Here is a 22500-nt window from a genome sequence, read left to right on the forward strand (position 1 = left end):
AAACGTCGGAATTTAACCCAGCTGTCCAGAAAAACTTTTTTTTTGCTTTCTTCAGAGAGAAATTTCGCTTTCCGGCGAAAAAACTTTTAGCTTGGCAATACTTAGATCAATCATTTACCATATAAGGTCAAACCAAGGTATATGAGCTGATAACCGAGATTGAGTGAACCAATCAGAGCACGAGAATTGCATTATCCCAGGTTGAGAATTTAATAATACCTGATAACCTCTGATAATGCAAATCCCATTCGCACCAAGGACTCTTTTCCTTCAGTTCCCAGTGATTAAATCCCATTTTCCCAAAAAAAAAAAAAAAACGGGTCAATCCCAGCCGCCATTATACCCCTTCATGACCCTCTTAGGGCCGATTTACACGGAACGATTTTTGTCGCATGCGACAACGGCTTACGACAGGCCCACGAGATAATTTACTATTGTCGTGTACGTCAGAAAAAATGTCGTAGCATTTTAAAACATGTTTTAAAACGCTGCGACAATCGTAAGTCATGTCGTAGGCCTGTCGTGAGCTTGTCGCATCCGACAAAAATCGTTCCGTGTAAATTGGCCGTTAGGTAAGAGAGACCCAGGCTCGTTCAGCACTGCACGTTAACTTCGAAAACGAAGAAACAAAACACTGGGAAACGCACCGTCACAAAAAGCTACTTGTGGTCCACCTAATAACTGTAATAGTTGAATATTCACCGCAACATGAGTAACTAGTAATCCTTTTTGTTTTTTACTATTCTCAGAGCGAGTTGAAAATTACACATCACGCTGGTCACACTTTGAAACACTTTTGTCGCTGGGCATCACTCATCAATCCTAAATCAGAGAGCCATCCGAATCACCACGACCTAGCAGTTCTGATAACAAGGTACCGAACGCTTATTCTAAGGCGAGCTCATGGTATCATAACGGCAGAGAAAGTCTTCAGGCTACTAGGGAGTTAACTGCAGTCTGGGTACTCTTTCATATGTGTAGTCATCAGTGTCACTGATGTAGTAGCTTTCGAGAGCTGGTTATTATTTGGTATTGTCGGAGCTTCTATTGCCTAAACTCTAAGTCACAGTCGTTTTCATACTACAAAGCCGTCAAGACGAATCATAAGTTCGTCATTTTGTTCTTCCAGTGTAAATTATTAAGTTCGTGTAGACGGATTATGCATGGATACAACAGTGATTTTTCGTTTTCTCTATGTACTTCAACAGACGGTTCCTTCCAATTCAGTTGTGGCGCACTTTGCCAACAATAGACAACAAGAGAGACCAGTAATAATCTCAAAAATCAAAATAGTCACTACTTCGAGACTGTGTTTATTTTCAAGTGACTTTTTCAATGGCGTCGCTCACATCAAGGCAGAAGCATCCTACATGATGCAAAACGCTCCTTCGATTAAAGATCAAAAATTGCCCCGGCAAACGTAAGCACTTAGGAATTATTCCATACATGACTGAATAGAAAATAAGCGATTCACCTTACCAAGCTAACGTTCTCGACGAAAAAGTAAACTTAAACTTGTTCATCAAAGTTTCACTGGTTGTGTTTTAGCAAAGGATCTAAGGAAGAACGCATTGTGGAGAGGCAATGTTTTTGCTCATGAAGCATATTCTCTTGTGCAGTTGGCGTCGTCTTTAAGTTCAGTGCTAGTGAAACCCAGCCGTTTAGTTGCATAAGGTGGTGTTGCTTAATGCAGCGTATTTTGCCAAAACAAGTGTTTCCTTTCATCTGTTTTTTTAACAGACACGACATCTGTAGAGGAATCAATGCACCTTGTGAAACCCTTGGTAAGATAATTAAACAAACTTTCTGAATGGCCGACAGAAGCTCCTCATGGTTTGGCATTTCAAATAGTTCAAATAGCGCTAAGTGGTAAACAGAATGTCACTTAATCTAAAGGGTTGATTCTGATAAGTAACTGCAGGACCGTTTGTATTCTTGTATGGTTAATTTTGAGATAACGGGAGATTCTACGGCACAAGAAGACACGGAGGTTAGATTCTTCTATGCGGCTGTGTTTGTTTGTCTTTTTTTCCAAAACCGAGCATTTAATAATTCCAAAACCTTGGCTAGCTTATGAACGGACACCAACATAAGGTACACTTAAATCCAGAAATGCACTATAGAGCAGTGTCAAACCAGTTATTACCTTAGCCAATCACAACAAAGGCCGACATTCAAATGAGCTAATCAAAGGATCTAACGTGGGTAAGACCCTCGGAAAGTTGCTCTTGCCTCTAAATGGCCGAAAAGATGGAGGGATATTTTTACGCCAGCCACCAGTCTTAATAACGCAAAAAAGGCGTCAAAAATCGCAAAATTCCTTTCATCATTCATTCAGAAACTTCCTCTTCCTAAAGGCTAGCTTTAGTTTATACCTCCTAGAAACACCTCTTTGAAGGAATTTAGAGGAACTACTAATGCTTGACATGCTTGATATTTATGTCCTGGTTAGGTCTCTCTCAAGTGAATGGACTCTGCACCAAAGGAAGGAGTTGTAACGTGAATGAGGACAGCGGCTTAGCTTTGGCGTACACGATAGCTCACGAAATAGGCCACAAGTAAGTGAAAGTCTTCAGTCCTTGATATAATCTTTGAGCGATGCTCTTGAAAACTGGCTTTTTAAAACTGCCATCCTTAATTTCACTTCTGCATGGTACACACAAATGAATGAACGGAAGAAACGCGTGTTTCACTTTGTTGGATAAAAAAATCTTTCTTCACATTGCCAACAAATCATACGTCTCACCATAGTTTGTTAATAGTAGTTAGTTCCTCTACTAACTATGGTCTCGCCCAACCCGAAGCAAGGGACCAATCTTTATTAGCCAATATCAAAAATTCCATAATACTCTTTGTTTGTCCCTCCGAAATTTTGCATAAGCATTGTTTCCAGTTTCTCTTGGGACCATTATAAATCCCAAGAGAAAATAAAAACAATGCTTATGCAAAATTTTGGAGGGACAAACAAAGAGTAGTAGGGTATTTTGATATTGGCTAATTGCGTCAAAAACTACAAAGCTCTTCTGACAGCATGAATGACTCTTGTTATCCGTTTTTAGGGAAAACAAACCTAGATAGCTTCTTTGCTGATTAACAGGTCTGTAAGTTATTGATTAGATATAAAAACGTTTAATGGCTAAATAAAAGCGTCTCTTCGGCGCCTTCTGGACAGAAAATCGCTCTTATCGGGGTAGAGCTAAATATCTAACCTTAACCCTAAAACTACTCCTTTTTAAACACTGATAGCATTAAAAAAGACAAGTGATAGACATAAATAATTACAAACCCATGGCATATTTCTGCTTGGATTTTACCAAGGGTAAAAAATATGAAGGAAGTAAATATAAAAGTTTAGTTATGCCCATGTCCAATCATGCATGGAGGCGGTTAATTGAACAGCAACAACATTAATGGGCATCTCTCGACGATATGGATTCAAAAGATGTGCCGATACCTATTAGCATTGATTATTTAATAGACTCAATAGATAAAGAACTGGGTTGTTTCTCAGAGATAACGAAAATCTTCAACATTTTGATGTTATCTTGGCTTCGTTCTCTTAGAAGATAAATTATATATGAGGTGATTTCGAACCCATTCAACCGGCCTTCTCTTCTTCCAGTGCACCCAAGAAGGCTTTAAATGTGAGCCAATCTAAAAAACACATTTCATTGTTTTCGTGCTATTCTCTGAGCAACGTAGAAAGGAAATATTTCCTTTCTCCGAACTTCCGAATTTAGCTCCAATGTAGGTGGCATCATCAATGCAAAACGTTATCACCAATTTTGCAGCTAAGTTATAAAGTATGATTACGTGGATGTCTGCGGTATGGCGGACTTCACATCGAAAAACTGATGACATTTATTGATTTAAACGAGGTAAAAGGATTAAAAGCACTTTTGATCTTTGCGGCGATAAATAATTAAGTGGCACGATTAACGTATGCGGTGTCAAGGGTGCTCCAAACAGTTCTGGCGCAGTTTCAATTGTAATACAGACAGTTCATTTCTATTTAAAATGTACTTTAAAAACTAACTAATAAATTTTTATAATTTTGCTATATGAGGCTGTATATGTAATGCTATCGAAAACGACTAAATGAATAAATGTGGCAAGGGAGGTCAAGCTAAAAGCTAATAAGCATTTTGGCACCCTCTGATTATCAGACATATGATCATGGAAAAGACAGCATCAAGAGTTTTCATAAATCTCAAGAATCGTAAAGTCCAAGCATTTAAATAAAACGCCTTGTAGCCACTACAAGAAGGATAATTTATGTTGCAAAAGGTAGACGTCGGTTTTACGTTCTGCAACCTGAAAATTCGTTGCGCAAGAAGGTGGTAATACGCGCAACAAACGATCTCAACTTGCAACGCAATATTGTTGCGCGACAAGTTGCACGAAAAATGTTGCCCGTATTACTGGGCCTTAATTCAGTTAGGGCGAAGCTCTTTACAACCTCTAATTTCATTGGATTCCTTTAGGACTCAGCCTCTATTGTCATTTACGTCATAGTCCATTGTTTTCTGAACCAATCCCGAGAGTCGTTCAGAGAGATGCGTGGTGGCCCTGTAATTCTGCCAATCTCGACCCCAGAGCTCTTCTCTTTTGCGCATGACTGAGGGAGAGAAGAGCTCTGGGGAACCCCGAAACAACGTGTTTTCTCATTGGTTTTCGTGAAGAACAATAAAAAGTGTCTCTGATTGGTGCATTCGTGTTAGCACGAGGAATGAACAGGCGCCGTAAGGTTCAAATAGCCAATTTTTACCTATAAGAATCGTACGGCGCATGTTCTCCTGCAGACGTAAGATCCGAGACTCTGGTGACGAGAATGTAATTCTGCCTCAAGAGAAGATAAAAAGCTGAATTAACCCTAACCTAAAAATTACGCAACCTTAATACTGACCATATTGTTTGCAAATAAGTAAGCAAATTCTTCGTGTTTGATATCAAATTGGGCGTGCATCTAATGGCCCTCTTTAGCTTGTACGTTTTGTTTTCCCATTTCCGACCACGTGATATTACCCTAGGAAATAGTTTCTTCCATATGTACGGATGACTTATGAAAAAACAGAAGGAACATTCCCTTGGGAACATCACGTGGTCTGAAATGGGAAAACAAAACGTACAAGAGGTCCATTACTCGCGTCTCTTGGCATAAGGGTCTCTCCTCATCATGACATGCCAGGCACCCCAAGAACCTATCTCTAAGCTGTGCTCGGTTGACATTCTACCTTGGGTTATCTTTTTGTTCGTTCATTTTTCCTCTGGTTTCACTTTAGCTTTGGAATGCTGCATGATGGTGAAGAGAATGAATGCAAATGGCGCCAGGACAAACCTTTTCTAATGTCTCCTCGAATGGAAACCTCTGGACAGCAACAGTTATGGTCTTCGTGCAGCAGAAACTATGTTAGGCGATTCCTTAGGTGAGTTACATTTTAATAGTGTAGTGTGAGGAGATCTGAAAAGTGAAATAAGAGTTGACCTTTCATCATCGTTGCTTCGTATTGTTATGGAAAAAGTCATCTTCGAATGCAATTTAAAATTATCTAGGAAAGCTATTTCCCGAACGCTGCTTCAAGTCAATTCGTCTGGGACTCAACTGGGATCAACTGACAGTGCTTAAGAATTGCTCACTTTCACACAATGTAGGTGAAAAGTGAACCGTGATATAGAACACCTTCTGCAGTTGCAAGTGTAGCAGAAAAGCATACTTTGTGATAAACGCAGTCTCTTTCATCAGCCTTTTTGACATGCAGACTCACTCAATTTCACCGTTGGTCTGTTCAGTTAAAAGTCAAAAGATTACGCAGTGACTACACGAAGTGAAATGCAAATCTGTCAAAGAACGGTAGTTTACTCCATCTTGCTGCCACGCGCAATCCATTACCGAAGAAACCAACCATAATAATAAAATCTATGATCTCCAACAATGAAGAGAGGAAAACGCTGAGACAGTGAAGTAATTTTGCATCATTAAGAAACGATCATGTAACCAGGAGGCACTTCATCCCGTTTAAAAAGGGCTGCGCTTCCAAATCCCGAATTATTTCACAGAAAAGCTCAGGTTTAAACTGGAAGGTATAGACTACCCGTTTTTTGTTTTTTCTCGGATAATAGAAAATGTTTTCTCCTGGTTCTTAAACTTTATGTGGCCTCTTGATCATTTCAGCAAAGGCTGGGGGCATTGCCTGGATGACGAGCCTGCAAAGCATGATTTCGACTTTCCCACAATGCTACCAGGGGTGATATACGACGCTGAACATCAGTGTCGCCTGCAGTACGGACCAGCGTCTTCTCACTGCACCGGCATGACGGTAAGTAAGGGTTAACTGTAGCATCTACTTCCTCACTTAAGCATTTTCAAGACAACTTCATTAACAACAATATTGTAAAAGCTAACTGGATTACCAACGAGTTCCCATTTACCGACTTTTTCATTAGCTGGAGACACGGAATGATGGTGAAGGTAGATCGCATTGGTGTCTTTGCCAAATTGGACGTTTGCGTGATTTGCCTTCCAGAGGCCCATTCTTAAAAGGTCGCTAAAATACCGAAGTCATGAAAACTATTATTACTTGAAACCTAAGAGCTAAACAGAGAGGTAGAGGTCTAATTTCTCAATACTTTTTGCTCAAAGTGGGAATCATTTTTTAAAAACTCTTGCAGAACATCTGTAATCGGCTTTGGTGTCGAGTTGGAAGAGCATGTCATTCGAAGATGGAACCAGCAGCTGATGGAACAAAGTGCGGTGACAGCAAGGTGACCTTGAAACTCTTTTTACACCAACTTAACCCGTTTTCTTTCTTTGTACATTCTCCCCATCTGTTATATGTTACCTCTTCGACAGCCTGTCCATCCAGCCATCCAAAAAGTACAGCTCATGCTCTGTTATCAACACAGGCAGTGACCCACGGGCAGTCATTCGGGACAGGACCAAGACATTACGAGCAAAATCGGGTTTATCAATATCTGACCTGCTAATCGCCCTCGCAGTCGGAGAGTAAACTGCTAAGGGCACAGCTCGACGAGGTCGCACCGAAGGAGCCGTGCAGCCGTCTAGGCGCTCGGCCCCTGAACACGAACCATGTATGACCTCGGAGCACAGCACCACAGCCAGATGAAATAGGCCGGGAGTCGATTTTACTAAAAAAAAGTATCAGACAGACGGATTCGCGCACTTTGACCCATTTGACATGTTTACTATTACTGGTTAATTACTTTCATGTCAACCATGACTTATTGTGTGTTTAGTGGTGTTACAAGGGAAACTGTATAGAGAAGGGATTGATTCCGAACAGCGTCGATGGAGGGTGGGGTCCCTGGAGAAATTACAGCCAGTGTTCACGGACCTGTGGTGGAGGAGTTTCTTTCATGGAGAGGCACTGTGATAATCCACGGTACGCAAGCATTTGAAAACAGTTACGAAGTTGTTGGGTCTATTTGCATTTTTTGGTTACAAGTAAAGCGGAATGAATACTATTATACTGTTTTCCCGACCTTTGATTTTTGTCCTTTGTTCTTGCATAATCCCAAACTAGCCTACTCGCCTATACAGCAAGCGCTTTTGCAAGTCATAGGAGCGAGTCAGCGGCGCATGTTAAGAAAGACCCGGGCGAGTTTTGTGCGTCTATACGGCGTCCAAGCAGCTCACAACCGTTTCCTCATCGATTGACAATGATTGTCCATAGCGCTGATTTGTTCGCTTGGTTTGTTCTGGAGTATCGTGGGCTCAAACTCAGGGGGCTTATAGGGTCCTTAAAATGCTTGGTTTGAAATGATCTCCGGAATGCTCATTTTTTTGTCTTCTCGAATAAGGAGCGTTGATTTCTGTGACCGTAAAACAGCCGAAGAACCTATACAAACTGTGCACCAAGAATGCACATGTTTCCAGCTCTGCCGATAAATTCAAGGAAAACATGAATAACCCATAAGGCAGATTAAAACAAGTACACAAAAGAAATTATAGGAGCCGATCCATTGTCTGTCGAGTCTCTCCCAGACTGTGGAGGACCTGGCTGGATTATCCTGAAGGGCTTCTGATCGAATGAGAAAAAAAAAAAAAAGAGAAACAAAGAGCTTCTGATCGAAGTTATTTGCCGGATGCTGGAGCCTTCTAAACTTACTTAGACGTTAACAATTTACTCAAAGTTCTTTTTTTCCTTTCAGCCCAGCTCATGGTGGGAAATACTGCATAGGTGAATGGAAGAAATACAAGCTTTGTAATACTCAGGTATAACACCTCAGTTTACTTTGCCGAGGAGTCAATCTTTTCCCGAGTGGACTTCTTTATAGCACGCCTCCCTTGGGAGATTCAGCACGCCCACTGTTGTAAAAGCCAATCAAACAGAGCTATCTCAGCGTCAAGGGAATTATGATACTTTTCGCAGGAAAAACCTTTTTTCTAAAAATAAATTTACTCGGAAAAGGAGATAGAGGTTTCCCTTGATGAGGGCCTGGCTGTTTCATTGGTTGTAGTGTTTATACAAAAAGACGCTATGTTTCTATGCAGAATGCTAAAAACTGACACTCTGCGAGAAGTTTGTTTCTCCTACGCTTCCCGAGAAAGAAACAATTGCGAGGGAGCGCTAAAGACGAATAAATTAAATTTGAACCGGTAAAACTAGTAAGTAAACTTGTTTTGGCGCTTGCGCTTGCGTTTAGCTACGCAACTGCTGCATTTGGGCGAGCCTGCTTTGTCGTGATTCCTCATTTTTCCCGGCGAAATAAGACGAAGTGATGTCATATGCATCACGTGGGGACGTACGTCACACATGCCCGATGGAAAATCAAACGGTTGCTCTCGCAGTGGTTTCTCTCTCTGGAAGCACAGGAGAAACCATCTGCTCACAGGGTAAAAACTGAACGTCTTAAATTTAAATTCGTGAAACCCTCGAAAATACCGATACAGCCGGATTGTTTATCCAACTTATTAATAGTTTGTTACTTTTTGATTTCTGTTGCTGTGGATGGCTAGGATGATAATTGCATCAGAAAAATTCACGCGTTTCAAATTCTCGTTCAGGAACTTGAAGAACTGGTCGAAAATTTAATATTGATAAATCTTTCCGCAAGAATTTCTTTGAGGTCTTAACTGTGAACGAAGGCATTTGTCAACGTCATGAATAATGATTACTTTGCGGTCACTGATATTTTTCTGTGTGACTTTCTGGCAGCCTTGCCCCGAAGGAAGCATAGATTTCCGTGAATTACAGTGTTCGAAGTTTGATAACAAACGCATAAGCAACAGGCTTTGGAAGTGGAAACCACGTTATTCGGAAGGTATGGTTGATATCACCACGAAAATTTACAATAGGATCTAACCATCTTCTCCTTTCAATGATGGAGCCAGGTCTCGGTGTTGCCCGAGCGAAGCGTCTTGTCCCTTGCTTGCCTCGCTTGGCTCCTGTTCCTTGATAATCTCGTTGTGTTCTCTAGTGTTGGTCATGCAACCACGTGACCAAGAGGGGTGACATCATTGCAACCATGAACCATGTCGGTGGCAGAAACAGAAAAAGCCAATAGCAGATCTATTGTTTATGGATGACTTAACATGCAAGGCAAAAAAGATATTTAAATTCGGGTAATATTGTTTAAAATAAATTTTGTTGGACTCTTGCGACCAGTTTTGCTTCTGTTTTCATAGTTTCGCCGTCAGGAGCAATCTGCTGTCCATATATCACTGAGATACTTTTCAATTTTAGTAGAGAAAAAAGATAAAATGTTGCCAGTGTAAAATCAAACCCTGAAACGCTGGAAAAAAACCAAACGACAGAATTAAAATCCAAATATGAAATTACCGTCAAAGTTTACTCCCATGATAGGAGCAATCTCCGTCAGGAGCAATCTGCTGTCCATATATCACTGAGATACTTTTCAATTTTAGTAGAGAAAAAAGATAAAATGTTGCCAGTGTAAAATCAAACCCTGAAACGCTGGAAAAAAACCAAACGACAGAATTAAAATCCAAATATGAAATTACCGTCAAAGTTTACTCCCATGATAAAATTTTTACATTTCTATGATATCCCAAGGACTGGATAAATGCACAAAGCTGGTGCAGTTATACAAGGTTAACCTCGTCTTTGAGTGCACTACGACCAGCGAGAATTCTCACAATTCCAGTTGTTGGTTTCCATAACATTCACACCTTTTGTTGCTGGTATAGCTGCAACTATTTGGTTTCAAGCCGAGAAAGCCCTGTGGCCGGAGACGCCTTTTATGTAATATATCAAACACGAGAAAGAGTGTTTCGTCGGATATCCAAACACCGAGAAGCGAGTTGAAAAACGAGGCCGAAGGCCAACTTTTTTTAACCCGATTTCGAGGTGGTTGGATATCTGATGAAACACTCTTTCGATTGTTTGATATTCCTTCTCAAAGGAATCAGTATTTTAAGAGATATTTGGGATCAAAGTTACAGAAATTTTATGCTAATTAAGACACCATGTTCAAACTTCCTTCACGGTAATGATTATTTTTTGTTTTTGGCTTATGAATTATTAATGGTTGGAGAACTTAAGCTCACCCATTTTACTAATATGATCATGCTCTTTCTATTTTAATAAAATTCAGATTCTCCGTGTGAATTGCATTGTACGCCCAAGGGTCTTTTTGGGTTGTACTTCTCGAGGAAGCTTGCTGATCAAGTGCATGATGGGACGCCCTGTACGCTCGGAAAGCGCGATGTGTGTATCAACGGCAAATGCGAGGTTTGTACTCTGACGGCAATGTAATTGTTCGTGTTTCTTCTCCACCAGCCACATTTAAGTATCGTCACTAAAAGGTGGGAAAGAGAACTCCCAAAACCCGACAGCGCAATGGGGAAATCTTCGTTTCCAAATTTTGGCCTCATTGGCGCGGAAGACCTTAGAAAGCAATGACCAGAACCAGGTTGCTAGCCAGCGGTTTTCGTTAAAACAATGGTTTGCTGGGGGTGATCAGTCTCGCGGGCTCAGAAAACCTGGTTGTGGTCATTGTCATTTAAGGTTTTTCCATTGGCGCATGTCCTATATGTCCAGAAATCCAAGAAAATCCAATAAGCGTCACGAAGTGTCCCCTTGCTCTTACTTTAATATCACTCGTGTCTCCAAAGAGACAATTAACGTCACAAAGTGTTCCCCGCATTTACCCTAAGCTAATATTAATAATGTTAACCTTTACTTTATCGTTATTTTTTAGAAATAAGTAGGAAATGCTAAGAATTATAGGAACGCTTCGTTGTTGATATCAAAATTGGGCTTGCATCTAATAATTTGCGTTCCTAAAAAATAAGGCATGTCCATTGCACTTTAGCTACAGCTATGGGGGTATATCTATGGCAAAATTCAATGATCAGTATTTGAAATAAAATCGTCCAAATCATGAATGCATCAATCCAGAGCTGAATGGCAACAAGCCCATTGTGCAAATGGCCATCACGCAAATAGGCATCACGCAATAGCTATAACGCGAATAGGCATAACGCTACATAACGCTATTTTGCGTTATGTTTTTTGCGTTATGCTTTTCTACGTTATGCCTTTTTGCGTTATGCCTCTTTGTCTTATTCATCTTTACGTTATGGCAATTTGTGTTATGCCTCTTAGCGTTATGGCTTTTTGCGTTATGCCTCTCTGCGTTATGCCTCTTTCCGTGATGGCCATTTGCAGAATCGGCTTGTTGCCATTCAGCTTGGGACTGATGCATCCATGATTTGGACGATTTTAATTCAAATACTGATTATTGAATTTTATCACAGATATACCTCCATATACATCAACCAAGAATTTAACATCAAATATTGAAGGTGCCGCAACCAAAAGGCTTATTAAACTTGGCGAGATGACTTAGTTTAACAGTTGAAGTCCCCTATTTTTATTAGAACGCTGCCCTCTATGAGCAAATTCTTATGATTCAGTAATGAGACAAAGTGTCAGTAAAACGATGACATCATCAATAATTGCACTGTATCCTGTAGAGCCCAGGCTTGACCAGTTATGAAAGAGAACGAATACGGACGTTTTCGCTCCGTTCTTTTGCAAAACGTTGTTTTGGAGGAGTTTTGTTTACGTAAGATCTTTTTCTATGATTTAGTCTATAATACCCCGCTGACGCTCTTTGGCAGTGCTCATAGTTTCCTTTCACGTTCAGGATATGAATACCCACTCACAATATATCAAATCGTCATGTTTGTCGTTGATCTGTACTTTTGTGTTCTGTTCTGTTCTGTAGCATGTTGGGTGTGACAAGGTTCTTCATTCAAGCGCCAAAGAAGACAAATGCGGTGTGTGTCGAGGGGATGGTTCGGCTTGCGAAACGGTAAAGTCAACGTTTGACCAGAGGACTGGAATAGGTAGGATTATGAATCACAGAGAATAAGTATATCTTGAAGAGTGGCGTTTAGTATGTTGATGTTGAGTCTGGATAGCTGTAATTAGTTCGGGTGCTTCTAACAGGAATCTAAGCTTATTATTTCGCATGATATATCTCAGAGCTATCCATGATAGAGGACCCTTGGAACTAGACCGTTAAACTACAATGGTGAGACACTCTTATCCTTTAGGGTTTATTTCAAGCTCGGCGCGAAAATGATGAGTCGAGTCAGGGAACTTGGAGAAAATGCGAATGACCCTGACTTGGTGATTAAATATCTTTTGGGATATCTTTTTCTGCGTATATATCTTTTTCTTTAGACGTTTTTAACCAGGTGATATGTACAGCATCAGGTTACCGAGCTGACGATAGTGGGAAGCTTACACAAGGCCGACGACGACGGCTAAGAGACCGTTGTCTGAAAATATTATTTCCCCTTATTAAGATAATTTCGCGATTCCTCCAAGAAAGTGTGTATGATAATTGTTATGAACGGTGTGGATGTTTAGACAAAAAAATTGAAAATTTGAAAATTTATCGTCAGGTGCTCGCTTCCTCCAAATAATATTAGGGAGCTTAAGCACGCGCGTTTTTGAGACGCGGACGACAACCGGAAGAGAACATTTAGCGCGCTAGGACAGTAGTGTCTCCCAGATTCTTATACTAATCATCTCTAATGGCGAAAAGATACTTGGCAATGTAAATGTGGTTGTGTGAAGACAAATTAAAAAGGAAAACAGCTCACGTCCGGTTGCCGTCCGCGTCTCAAACACGCGCATGCTTAAGCTCCCTAATATTCTCGAATTTGATCATTTCACGTTGCTGTCAGGACGAGAAAGGCGATAAAGTGTATCAAAATTTGAAACGCACGTGCGTAACGTGCATAGCCATTGTTTTTGCTCATTAAACCGATTGTTTTGCGGCGTTCTCGTGGCAGTCGTCGTCGTCGTAGTGCCTTCGGACTTCGGCCGGAGTGGTGCTGATTAAAACCCAAGTTCTTTTCCTCTCTAGTCCAAGATATCTTTGGGCGAATTATGGCCCCTGGTAAGTTTAGTTTCACTTAACTATAAAGACGACATCACGAATTTCAAATTAGTTCTGCAATCATTTTTCTTTTCAGGCTACGTGGAGACGAAAGTCATCCCAGCGGGTGCAAGAAACATTCGAGTTGAAGAAGTAGATGGTGCTTCTAACTATTTAGCCCTGCGATCGTCCAGCGGCAAATGGTATCTGAACGGTGACTGGTACATTCAGCAGAGTGGCGAATACACAGCGGGTGGTACTGCGGTCTACTACAAACGGAAGCATAACAAAGAAACATTTGAAGCACTAGGCCCGACAACAGATGAAATACACATTATGGTATGTTGAATCGATCTAAAGAAGTAGGTCAACTGGCATCAGGCACTAGGAGACAACAGGTTTTCAAGGCTTCGTGCTCTGATTAGCTCATTTGAGCTGTGCACGCTCTTCAAGTGGGTTTGTATCTGTTACCTGATGGCGTTTTCGTCTTGTTTTTTCCTCAGCTTTTGTTCCAAACCAAAAATCCTGGGATAAAGTTCGAGTACACAATTCCCAAGAACCAGACAATTACACCCAAACTTGTTTTCAGGTGGCGATATGGAGACTGGTCAACTTGCTCTGCAACGTGTGGCGTAGGTGAGACAACAACACAAGCATATTTCACTGTGGATTGCGAAACGTCATTGTCGTCCGTTAAATCCTTTCGTTATATTCTTGACTCAACATTTAGAACTGTACATTTTAGGCTGAAATGTTACATTCTGGAAGAGAGTTTTGCTAGGAAAATTGCTTTTAACCTCTAGACCTACTTGCTTAATTAAAGCCTAGCCTAACTTCATTCGATGGATGGAGGGCGTGAACGAAACTGTAGAAATTCTGGTGGTGCTTTCCCGCTGTTACAATAAATAGCCGAGGCAAGAAAGTTGCAATATTCTACTTCTTGAACAGCGGTTTTTAGCTTAGGGACAAAAGTAATTGGGTTTTTGCCATTTACACATTTGGTGACTGGCTTTAAATCTTGCTCCACATTTTCGGCTCATCCAATGCAAAAGAGAAAGCAATTTTGATTTTCTAGCATGATTTTATTACCGCCTAAAATTAAAAGCCGGTTTTTCATTTTGTTTTAGGAACCACGCGCGCTGAAGTAGAGTGTATTGAGGAAAGTGGAACAACAGTAGACGATAAATATTGCAAAGTAACAGCCCGACCCGACGATAAACAGAAAACTTGTAATGAAAACCAATGTCCGCCCACGTGAGTATATTGATATTCACCTCCGAGTTAGCCAATCAGAATGCACATTCAGTTTGTGGTATGTATTAAAAGAAAACAGATATCAAATCATGAACGGGAAGTTAGAAACATGTTTCCGCAAGTGGCTGCAACTTGCTCACTCAAGGAAGTACCGCGATGTTTGCTGTCGAAACATTTAGGGGATACATAACCGTTGTTCTTTTTTATGGAAAGTACTTCTTACCGCAATACATTTAAAATTAAATATTTGTTTCCTTTTTCTCAGTTGGTGGAGAGGTCCTTGGCAGAAATGTTCCAAGACGTGTGGAAAGGGGATTTCGATTCGTTCAGTGCTTTGTGTCCGAAGCTCCGGTAATGACGAGCAAGTTGCGTTGAAAGACGAGGAATGCGTTAACATCAGGGAAAAGCCCCCTGTTCTGAAATCGTGTGTCAAAGAAATGTGTCCTTTGGCTTGGACAGTGGGCAGTTGGTCAGAGGTACAAGAAAATACATTTAAATAGTTCATACATCGTGATTAATTCTCCAATTAGTAGCCTGCTCGCAGGCGGTTGGATGGTCGAAAAAACCGGAATTCGTAATGAGGTCGCCATGTTGGATTCGTGCGGCTGGGTTTGGGCCGGGTTGAGGGTCGGGAGGGGGGCAGGGAGAGGACCGACCCTCAAGCCGGCCCAGACCCAGCCGCGCGAATCCAAGATGGCGACCTCATTACAAATTCCGGTTTTTTCGACATCCAACCGCCTGCGAGCAGGCTATCCAATTAGGGGTCAAACTGGTCTCTACTAGGTCTTGAAAGTGGTAAATGGAGGTTTCCCAAATCGTTATAAACAAATTAGTGTTACGAATGTCAAGACGAGTTACCGTGATAGTTCGCGCGAAGAAATAGTCTCTCTTTTTGGCCATGTTTATTCAAAAACGTTTTGTCAGATGAACCATCCCTCCTTTGACCAAGTTCGTGATAGACGGATGATTCATCCCTTGTATAAAACCGACCACTTAAGACTCAACATCGTTAATTTACTTACTTGATTAAGGAGGCGTTGTCACACTAGGACTACGAAAGGTGTTTCTATTAGTTGAGACCAAACATATTTTAATAGTTTTGTTTCCCGAATAACAATTACCGTGACTATGATATGTTCAACGAGGGTGTTTACGGTAGGTTGGCCAATCGTTGCCTATACCAACGTTGATAGAGGGAGGGAACTGCCAGTCCCTTCTATCACTCAGCGGGGTGTGTTCGATTGGGAAATCTTCAGATTTCCAGTCGAACACAAAATCTGAAAACAGATTTTGTCGCAGATTTCACTAATTGGAAATCCATATAAGGAGGGATTTCAATAAGTGGGATCCGCGACAAAATCCGTTTTCAGATTTTGTGTTCGACTGGAAATCCGAAGAAATCTGAATTTCCCAGTCGAACGCGTGCCACAGGAATTGCATAACGGAAGACCTACAATGAAGAGTTTAGAGTTAGTTTAAACCGAAAAACAACAAATAACTTTCGTTGCAGTACCTCTGATCATTTCAAGAGCCAAAACATTTTTTCGAATCTCTGAGGATATTCCGGCTTATCTTTTACATGAATCACGGAAGTATCAGAGTGCAAGGTTTCTCACTCGTTTTATCCATTCAATTCTTCACCAGTGCTCGGTTTCCTGCGGCCAAGGGATAAAAAAGAGAAAGGTGACTTGTGAAGTTTCAAATTCAAACGAAAAGTGCGACACCAAAGCAGTTCCGATATCTTGGACTTACTGCAATGATGGACCTTGTTCGAAGACTACATCGCCTCTCCAAACTACGTTTCAGCCATCGTTTCATCCAGGAGAGACTCACGTGAGGGAAGAATTACAAAAGCAAAAGTGGACTGTTGGTGATTGGAGCAAGGTAAAAAGTTAATTAGTTAAACTAGGGGTCTTCAAGTGCAGCAGCTGTTTCGGTCGCGAAAGACATGTACGCAAGGGAATGAAAAAAGTATGATGAAGTTTATGCTATCTTGCAATGATCTGTTTACAGACGCATGCAAATATGCTAAGGCCCGAACTGTGCTCTTGCCAGATCTATGAGTCCCTCGTTCCACGAGCAAAGAAGATGTGAGGCTCAAAAGAAAGCACTGTTCATGTTTTTAAGTGAAAGTGGTCGTTGCAGTTACTGAAGCCAGTTGAGCAGCTTGAACCGAACTAGAACCCATGACCGCGCGATTGCACTGTACTCACTCGGTCATGGGTCCTAGCAAAAGTTAATTAGATAAGAGCGATCTTATGGCATGGGTGGGCTCCCCAACATAGACACAAATGAGTCTATTTTTAGAATATCCGTTTCCGCGAAAATTAGTTGTCGTGTCTCTGAAAAAACATGGCAAAAGCAGTCACACGTGACATGGCTTCTCCTGATTGGTTAAAGTGGCGGCCCTTTGGTTGTTTAACCGCGCAAAAAACAAGTCCATTTGTGAATGTGCTGGGGCAAGACCACAAATTGATAGAGAAGCACTCTTATCGGTTGAAGTTATTATGAAAGACTCGCATGTAGTAAAAATATTCCATCGTGGATTACATTAATGGCCAAGTTTTTCGCTAACCCTCGGCTGTTTTCAGGCCTATACAAACCAATAGATCAGGGAATTTATCCTAGTTTAGCATTAGAGCTGTAAATAACTGTAAATAGGATTACTTACAATTCTATATTAAGTTTATCTTCCTTCTTCAAATAATGATTCAAATTTCATAAGGCACTGAAAAGGTAGTCCATCCACTTGGCTGCTATTCTTTCAGTGCTCTGTAACGTGTGGCCGAGGGTATCAAGTTCGCCGCGTTCGCTGTGAAGGCCCCAACCCTTTTTGCGACAAGGGGAAAAAACCAATACAATACAGGACGTGTACCATGGTACCTTGCGCGCAATGGAAAACAGGATCATGGACAAAGGTTAGTACAAAAATAAAACTTGAATCACTTGCTTCAGTTACGCTTAGAGGTAATTCAGGAGAATAGAAGTGTTTTGTTGATTGGGGAGACTTCAATCAACTTGAAGCAGATCAAACAAAATCAAATGTTGATTTTAAGTAGACGACATATACACCTTGAAGCAGATAATATGATGATTTTTTTCTTGAAAGGGTAAAACCGGAGCACCTGGAGAAACACATCTCGGAGCAGAGTGGAGATTCACCTTCTCTCCGATTTTAGGAGTTGGTCCCAGGCCACTCTGGTCTAAAGCGATTGCTCTTACCACTGCGCCAAATCTGCTCCTTCAACAAAGAGGGAAACAATTCTGCTACTAAAAATCACTTGCGTAGTTTATAGATGAGGTAGAAAGTTACCGAGTTTGGTGAAATGATCACCGCTGTTTCCCTGAGCACAAGGTCTTAGCAGATTAACTCGCAGCACCAATTTTTCTTTGATTGTCTACTCAGTGTTCATCCACGTGTGGCGCTGGAACACGCAGACGTGTTGTCAAATGCACTGATACCAAAAGTAGTTTGCCGTCGAGTAGCTGCGCTAAGCTCAAGAAGCCACCTGTCAACGAGAAATGCAATATCAAGGAGTGTCCAAAGAAAAGCATAGGTGAGGAGGTTTTTGCACGCCCAATAGTGCCATCATACTCTCAGAAGCGTGACTCCACAAAGGAGAATTTAAATGCTCCCGAAGTCTTCGGAAAGATTATCATGGAAAATACCCCCTTGCCAAAGACAACAAGCGAGCTCATATGGCAATTTTGAAATTTTGATGGCTTTGTATAGCCTTTAAATTTCCAGAGAGAAAGCCAGCCAAGCTAATCACTTAGTGCAGGTGTGTAAAATAAAAGCAAAGGCGAAATTCCTATCCACGAGAGATTCCACGAGAGAGTACGCGATCAACTTTACTGAAAACGCGCTTTCAATAACATCAAACATATCACTCGCGCAGCAGCCACTGACCAGGAGCGCCACACTTCCATGTCTCCCATGCGATATTTCGGAAAGGCCAAGCTATTTAGACGAGTTCCCGGAAGAGTCTTGTTTCTCGAGGAATGCAATCTAAAAGTGACTCTGTCAGTGAAAATTATGTGACACAAAGACATCGAAATTGTGCACAAGTGCTCATGTCCACGGCCTCCTGCATTCTTGTCACCAGTGCCTTGGATCGACCCAAGGCTCTGGGAAACTCTATGCAGGAGAACATGCGCCGTAGGGTTCTTACAGCCAAAAACCGGCTATTGGAACCTTACGGCGCCTGCTCACTCCTCGCGCCAGCATGAATGCACCAATTAGAGACGCTTTTGATTGTTCTTCACGAAAACCAATGAGAAGACACTTTGTTTCAGGGTTCTCCAGAGCTCCTCTCTCGCTCAGTCAAGAGAAGAGCTGTGGGGTCGAGATTGCGGCCTCCTGTCGAAGTACATAAGGGACCTTAAGCACACGCGTTTTTGAAAGTGGACGGCAACCGGAAGTGAGCTGTTTTCCCATTTAAATTGTCTTCACGCAACCAAATATACATTTCTAAGAATCTTTTCTCCATTAGAAATAATTAGTTTAAAAATCTGGGAGACGCCTCCGTTCTGGCACGCGAAATGTAATCTTCCGGTTGCCGTCCGCCTCTCAAATACGCGCGTGCTTAAGTTCCTTAATATTTTTCTAAAATAGCTTTCCTCAACTTAAAAATTTCACAGACAATCACTGATAAACTAGCGATCAATGAAACTATTATAGTAACGTTTTGCGTTGTTTTTAGGTCTGTCGCAAACCACAGAGAGAACATTAAAAGATCATCCGTCTCGAGACTGCTTCGAAAGTGCCCGGGACACATATTTCTGCAAGTTGGTGGTACTGCACAAATTTTGCCAATTTAAACACTGGAAGGATAGATGTTGTAAAACGTGTCTCACATAGATGTATCGATACGGGTATTTATTTACTTTGAAGACATAACAATTCTTGCCCGCAAAGGAATCAATTGCTCAGTGAGGCAAATTTCCTTCATCAGATGGATCGGCAAGCTGGAGTCGTTGAAATTGATCGGAGGCTGTATGGATTTTTCCAATAACCAGCTTAAGAATAAAACGCTAGGTAGAGGCCAGTGAAGGTTGGATGAGCACGGGAGGAGACAAAGAACTTTTTACCATAGGATTAGTCAATGATATGCCCTTAAGCCTGGTTTTCACAAACGGGCCTAACGCAAGCATAAGCACAATTGAAAGCACAAGCCCAAGGATCAACAGTTTTCCTTTCCTTCTGCGTGTGCTCATGCTTGCCTTCGCTTGCAATGTGTGAAAATAGGCACAGCGCAAGCTGTGATGTTCGTTCGCTTGCAATGTGTGAAAATACACCTTATTCCAAAATGTCCGCCATTTTAGTATTCTTTTGTTTCCATTCAAATTGGCCCTTGTGGCCTCGCTTTCAAACGTAAAATTAAAAGAATATTAAACCTTGAACGAGGCCATAACGCCAATTTGCATGGAAACAAAAGAATATTAAAATGTGGCCATTTTGGAATAAGGTGTATGGGTGCAACGCAAACTGTGATGTTCGTCAATGCAAAAAGACCCGTTCCAGATTCCACTCGCAGCGCCGCTTTGTAAGAGCGATCATGGAATTAGTGAATCTTTGTCTCTGCGTCGTGTGCTTGGCTTGCGTTATTGTTAGTTTTCACTTGACACGAATCTCTTACGCTTTTGCTTTGTGTCGCCAGTGAAAACCAGGCTTTAGCAAAACTACAAGGAAGAAGATAAATAAATTTAACGTTATAGAGGAAAAACCTTTTTGCATTCGCTATTATTTTTCGCAAATCTCATAAGTTCATTTTTGGGTGTGTGTGTGTGTGTGTGGGGGGGGGGGGGGGGGGGTGTTATTTGCATTAAAACAATGAATATCCAGTTCACTGAAGCATGATACAGTCCAAGAGTAATTAACATTTATTTTTCTTATGTAAAGAACCCCCAACACGTATTGCATTATGGGATTGGGAAAATCACTCAAGTGATCAGTAACCTTGTTTTTCGAACGAAACAAAAGAAAATGTTTGCATGATAATAGAATTATTTTCCCGTAGGATTGGTTAGGAACACCAACATGGCCGCTGTGACGTCACTTGAAAACACTCCAAAGACCATATTCGTATTCTCAGTATTGGACTGGAACTAGCTAGCTTAAAATGGAGACTACTGCGGGGGAATCTTTTCGAATTCAAATACTTTTTAATATAGTTCCCGCATTAGCCTCCATTGCAAGCTAGTTCCAGTCCAATACTGAGAATACAAATGTGGTCTATTGTCTTATTAGCCTCAGAGAATGTTAGGCGTTCAGACGTTATGGCATTTTACTAAAAGCTCAGAGAAAACATGTGATCGGACCTGTTTAGGAAATCACACAATTCCAGGTACAATTCGGAAGTAATGGGAACGAGCGATCTCTTGAATGTTTTCTAATTCGGACGATTTGATCCAATTCTAGAATCCAATTTGAAAACTTTCAAAATATCACGAATGTCCATCAATTCCGAATTGTACGAGAAGATCAAGGTCAGTTTTTTGTTGGTAAAACACTTAACAACTTTTTCGATCGATTTGCGAGGACAGTAATACATACAGGCTGCCTCCATTCCTTAAAAAAAAAAAAACTTCATTCTGTTATAGATAAAAATAAAAACTTTATCCAAATTGGATTACTTTTGTTTGTACTATCATTTGTTAGGTTTTGTTTTAGCGTAGTTAGTAACCATAGCTAACCATGGTCTTAGATTTTGCTTGCCGTTTTCATGAAAAAACGTTTGCCGCAAGCCGTGGATGCCATGGTAACTTACTTGGCTCAACAAGTGATGCACTGCTCTCGTGTGATAAGGAGAGGGTGTACGGATTGTACACTGTGCTTTTTTGTACATTGTGCGGTCCGGATTGAGTAATTTGTCGAGCGTATTGCGGCATGGTCGTTCGAATTGGACTGGATCTGGCATGAAATGGAGGCTAATGCGGGCAAATTAATTTGCATTTGAAAAGATTTGCCTGCATTAGCCTCCATTCCATGCTAGATCCAGTCCAGCCGTGCGAATTCGAAAATGGTCTTTAAAGTAGTGTTGAACGAATAATTGTGTATTATGCGCTTCATGAAAGCGTCATGCCCCGTTGCTTCAATTTTGAAGTTATTTGTGAGATATTTGCATGTAAGAAATTATGGTTCCTTTTTACGGAACAAATAAAAGACTTAATTTACTACGAGACTGTTGCTTATTGGTCACGGCAAAACAGTGTGGTAAAAGACTGCGCTACAAACTAATTGGGAAGACAAGCCAGATAATCGTCGGCTCGTGCTACAGAATTCAGGCATTTTGATGTGAACCCGGTAATCAGGCTGGCACGGTAAGTTTTATGAATTTCTAAATCCGTACATAACGGGAAATTTTGCCGATTCTAGGTCTGAAAAACCGACTGAGAACTCGGCGACCAAACCAGCCCTCCCAATAATTACGATATATCCCGTGGCACAACATCCAGGCCGGTAATCAGGGTTAGAACCTACAGACGATGACCAAGCTAGGGAGAGAGTTTCCGCAGCAAAGGTTGAACAAAACAAAGATTGAAAAACGTAATGGGACAGGAGGCCTGGCAAGACACTCTATATGTTTGCTTTGAATTGCTCCAGTGGAAGTGCGGTTGAAGTACAGGCAGCTCAACTTCTAAACTCAACTGCTTTTTTAACCCTCTGACTTCCACGAGTGATCAGCATGTAAATTCTCCTCATAATTCCAATGAAATTTCAGTCAGGCAGGTATTGAGAATTTTGAAGATCATCAACTTAGGAGGCGTGATCTTGCTATAACGCCATATTTTCATAACTACCCAACAAAGAAATCTGTGGTACTAGTTAGGAGAATTAACGTTTTGATCTTGGAAAGGAAAGGGTTA

At 41.2% G+C, this 22500-nt stretch overlaps 1 protein-coding gene across 6 annotated transcripts in view; it reads left to right on the plus strand.

Annotated features, from left to right (window-relative positions):
- LOC137992352 (A disintegrin and metalloproteinase with thrombospondin motifs 7-like) overlaps positions 1 to 20435 on the plus strand; it is a 33027-nt gene extending 12592 nt beyond the window's left edge. For all 6 annotated transcript variants that reach the window (XM_068837639.1, XM_068837641.1, XM_068837644.1 and 3 more), the window contains 19 exons: positions 750 to 874; positions 1741 to 1784; positions 2453 to 2558; positions 5283 to 5426; positions 6173 to 6317; positions 6670 to 6762; positions 7255 to 7400; positions 8170 to 8233; positions 9177 to 9282; positions 10576 to 10712; positions 12214 to 12334; positions 13475 to 13716; positions 13881 to 14013; positions 14505 to 14631; positions 14897 to 15107; positions 16276 to 16515; positions 17400 to 17549; positions 18038 to 18188; positions 19335 to 20435. In XM_068837639.1, coding sequence (XP_068693740.1) covers positions 750 to 874; positions 1741 to 1784; positions 2453 to 2558; positions 5283 to 5426; positions 6173 to 6317; positions 6670 to 6762; positions 7255 to 7400; positions 8170 to 8233; positions 9177 to 9282; positions 10576 to 10712; positions 12214 to 12334; positions 13475 to 13716; positions 13881 to 14013; positions 14505 to 14631; positions 14897 to 15107; positions 16276 to 16515; positions 17400 to 17549; positions 18038 to 18188; positions 19335 to 19492 — 2643 coding nt within the window. In that variant the 3' untranslated portion in view covers positions 19493 to 20435. The remainder of the gene's footprint in view (positions 1 to 749; positions 875 to 1740; positions 1785 to 2452; positions 2559 to 5282; positions 5427 to 6172; positions 6318 to 6669; positions 6763 to 7254; positions 7401 to 8169; positions 8234 to 9176; positions 9283 to 10575; positions 10713 to 12213; positions 12335 to 13474; positions 13717 to 13880; positions 14014 to 14504; positions 14632 to 14896; positions 15108 to 16275; positions 16516 to 17399; positions 17550 to 18037; positions 18189 to 19334) is intronic.
- The last annotated feature ends 2065 nt before the right edge of the window (positions 20436 to 22500 follow it).

This window comes from Montipora foliosa, chromosome 2 (genome assembly GCF_036669935.1).
Source record: "Montipora foliosa isolate CH-2021 chromosome 2, ASM3666993v2, whole genome shotgun sequence".
In the NCBI taxonomy this organism is placed as follows: Eukaryota; Metazoa; Cnidaria; class Anthozoa; order Scleractinia; family Acroporidae; genus Montipora; species Montipora foliosa.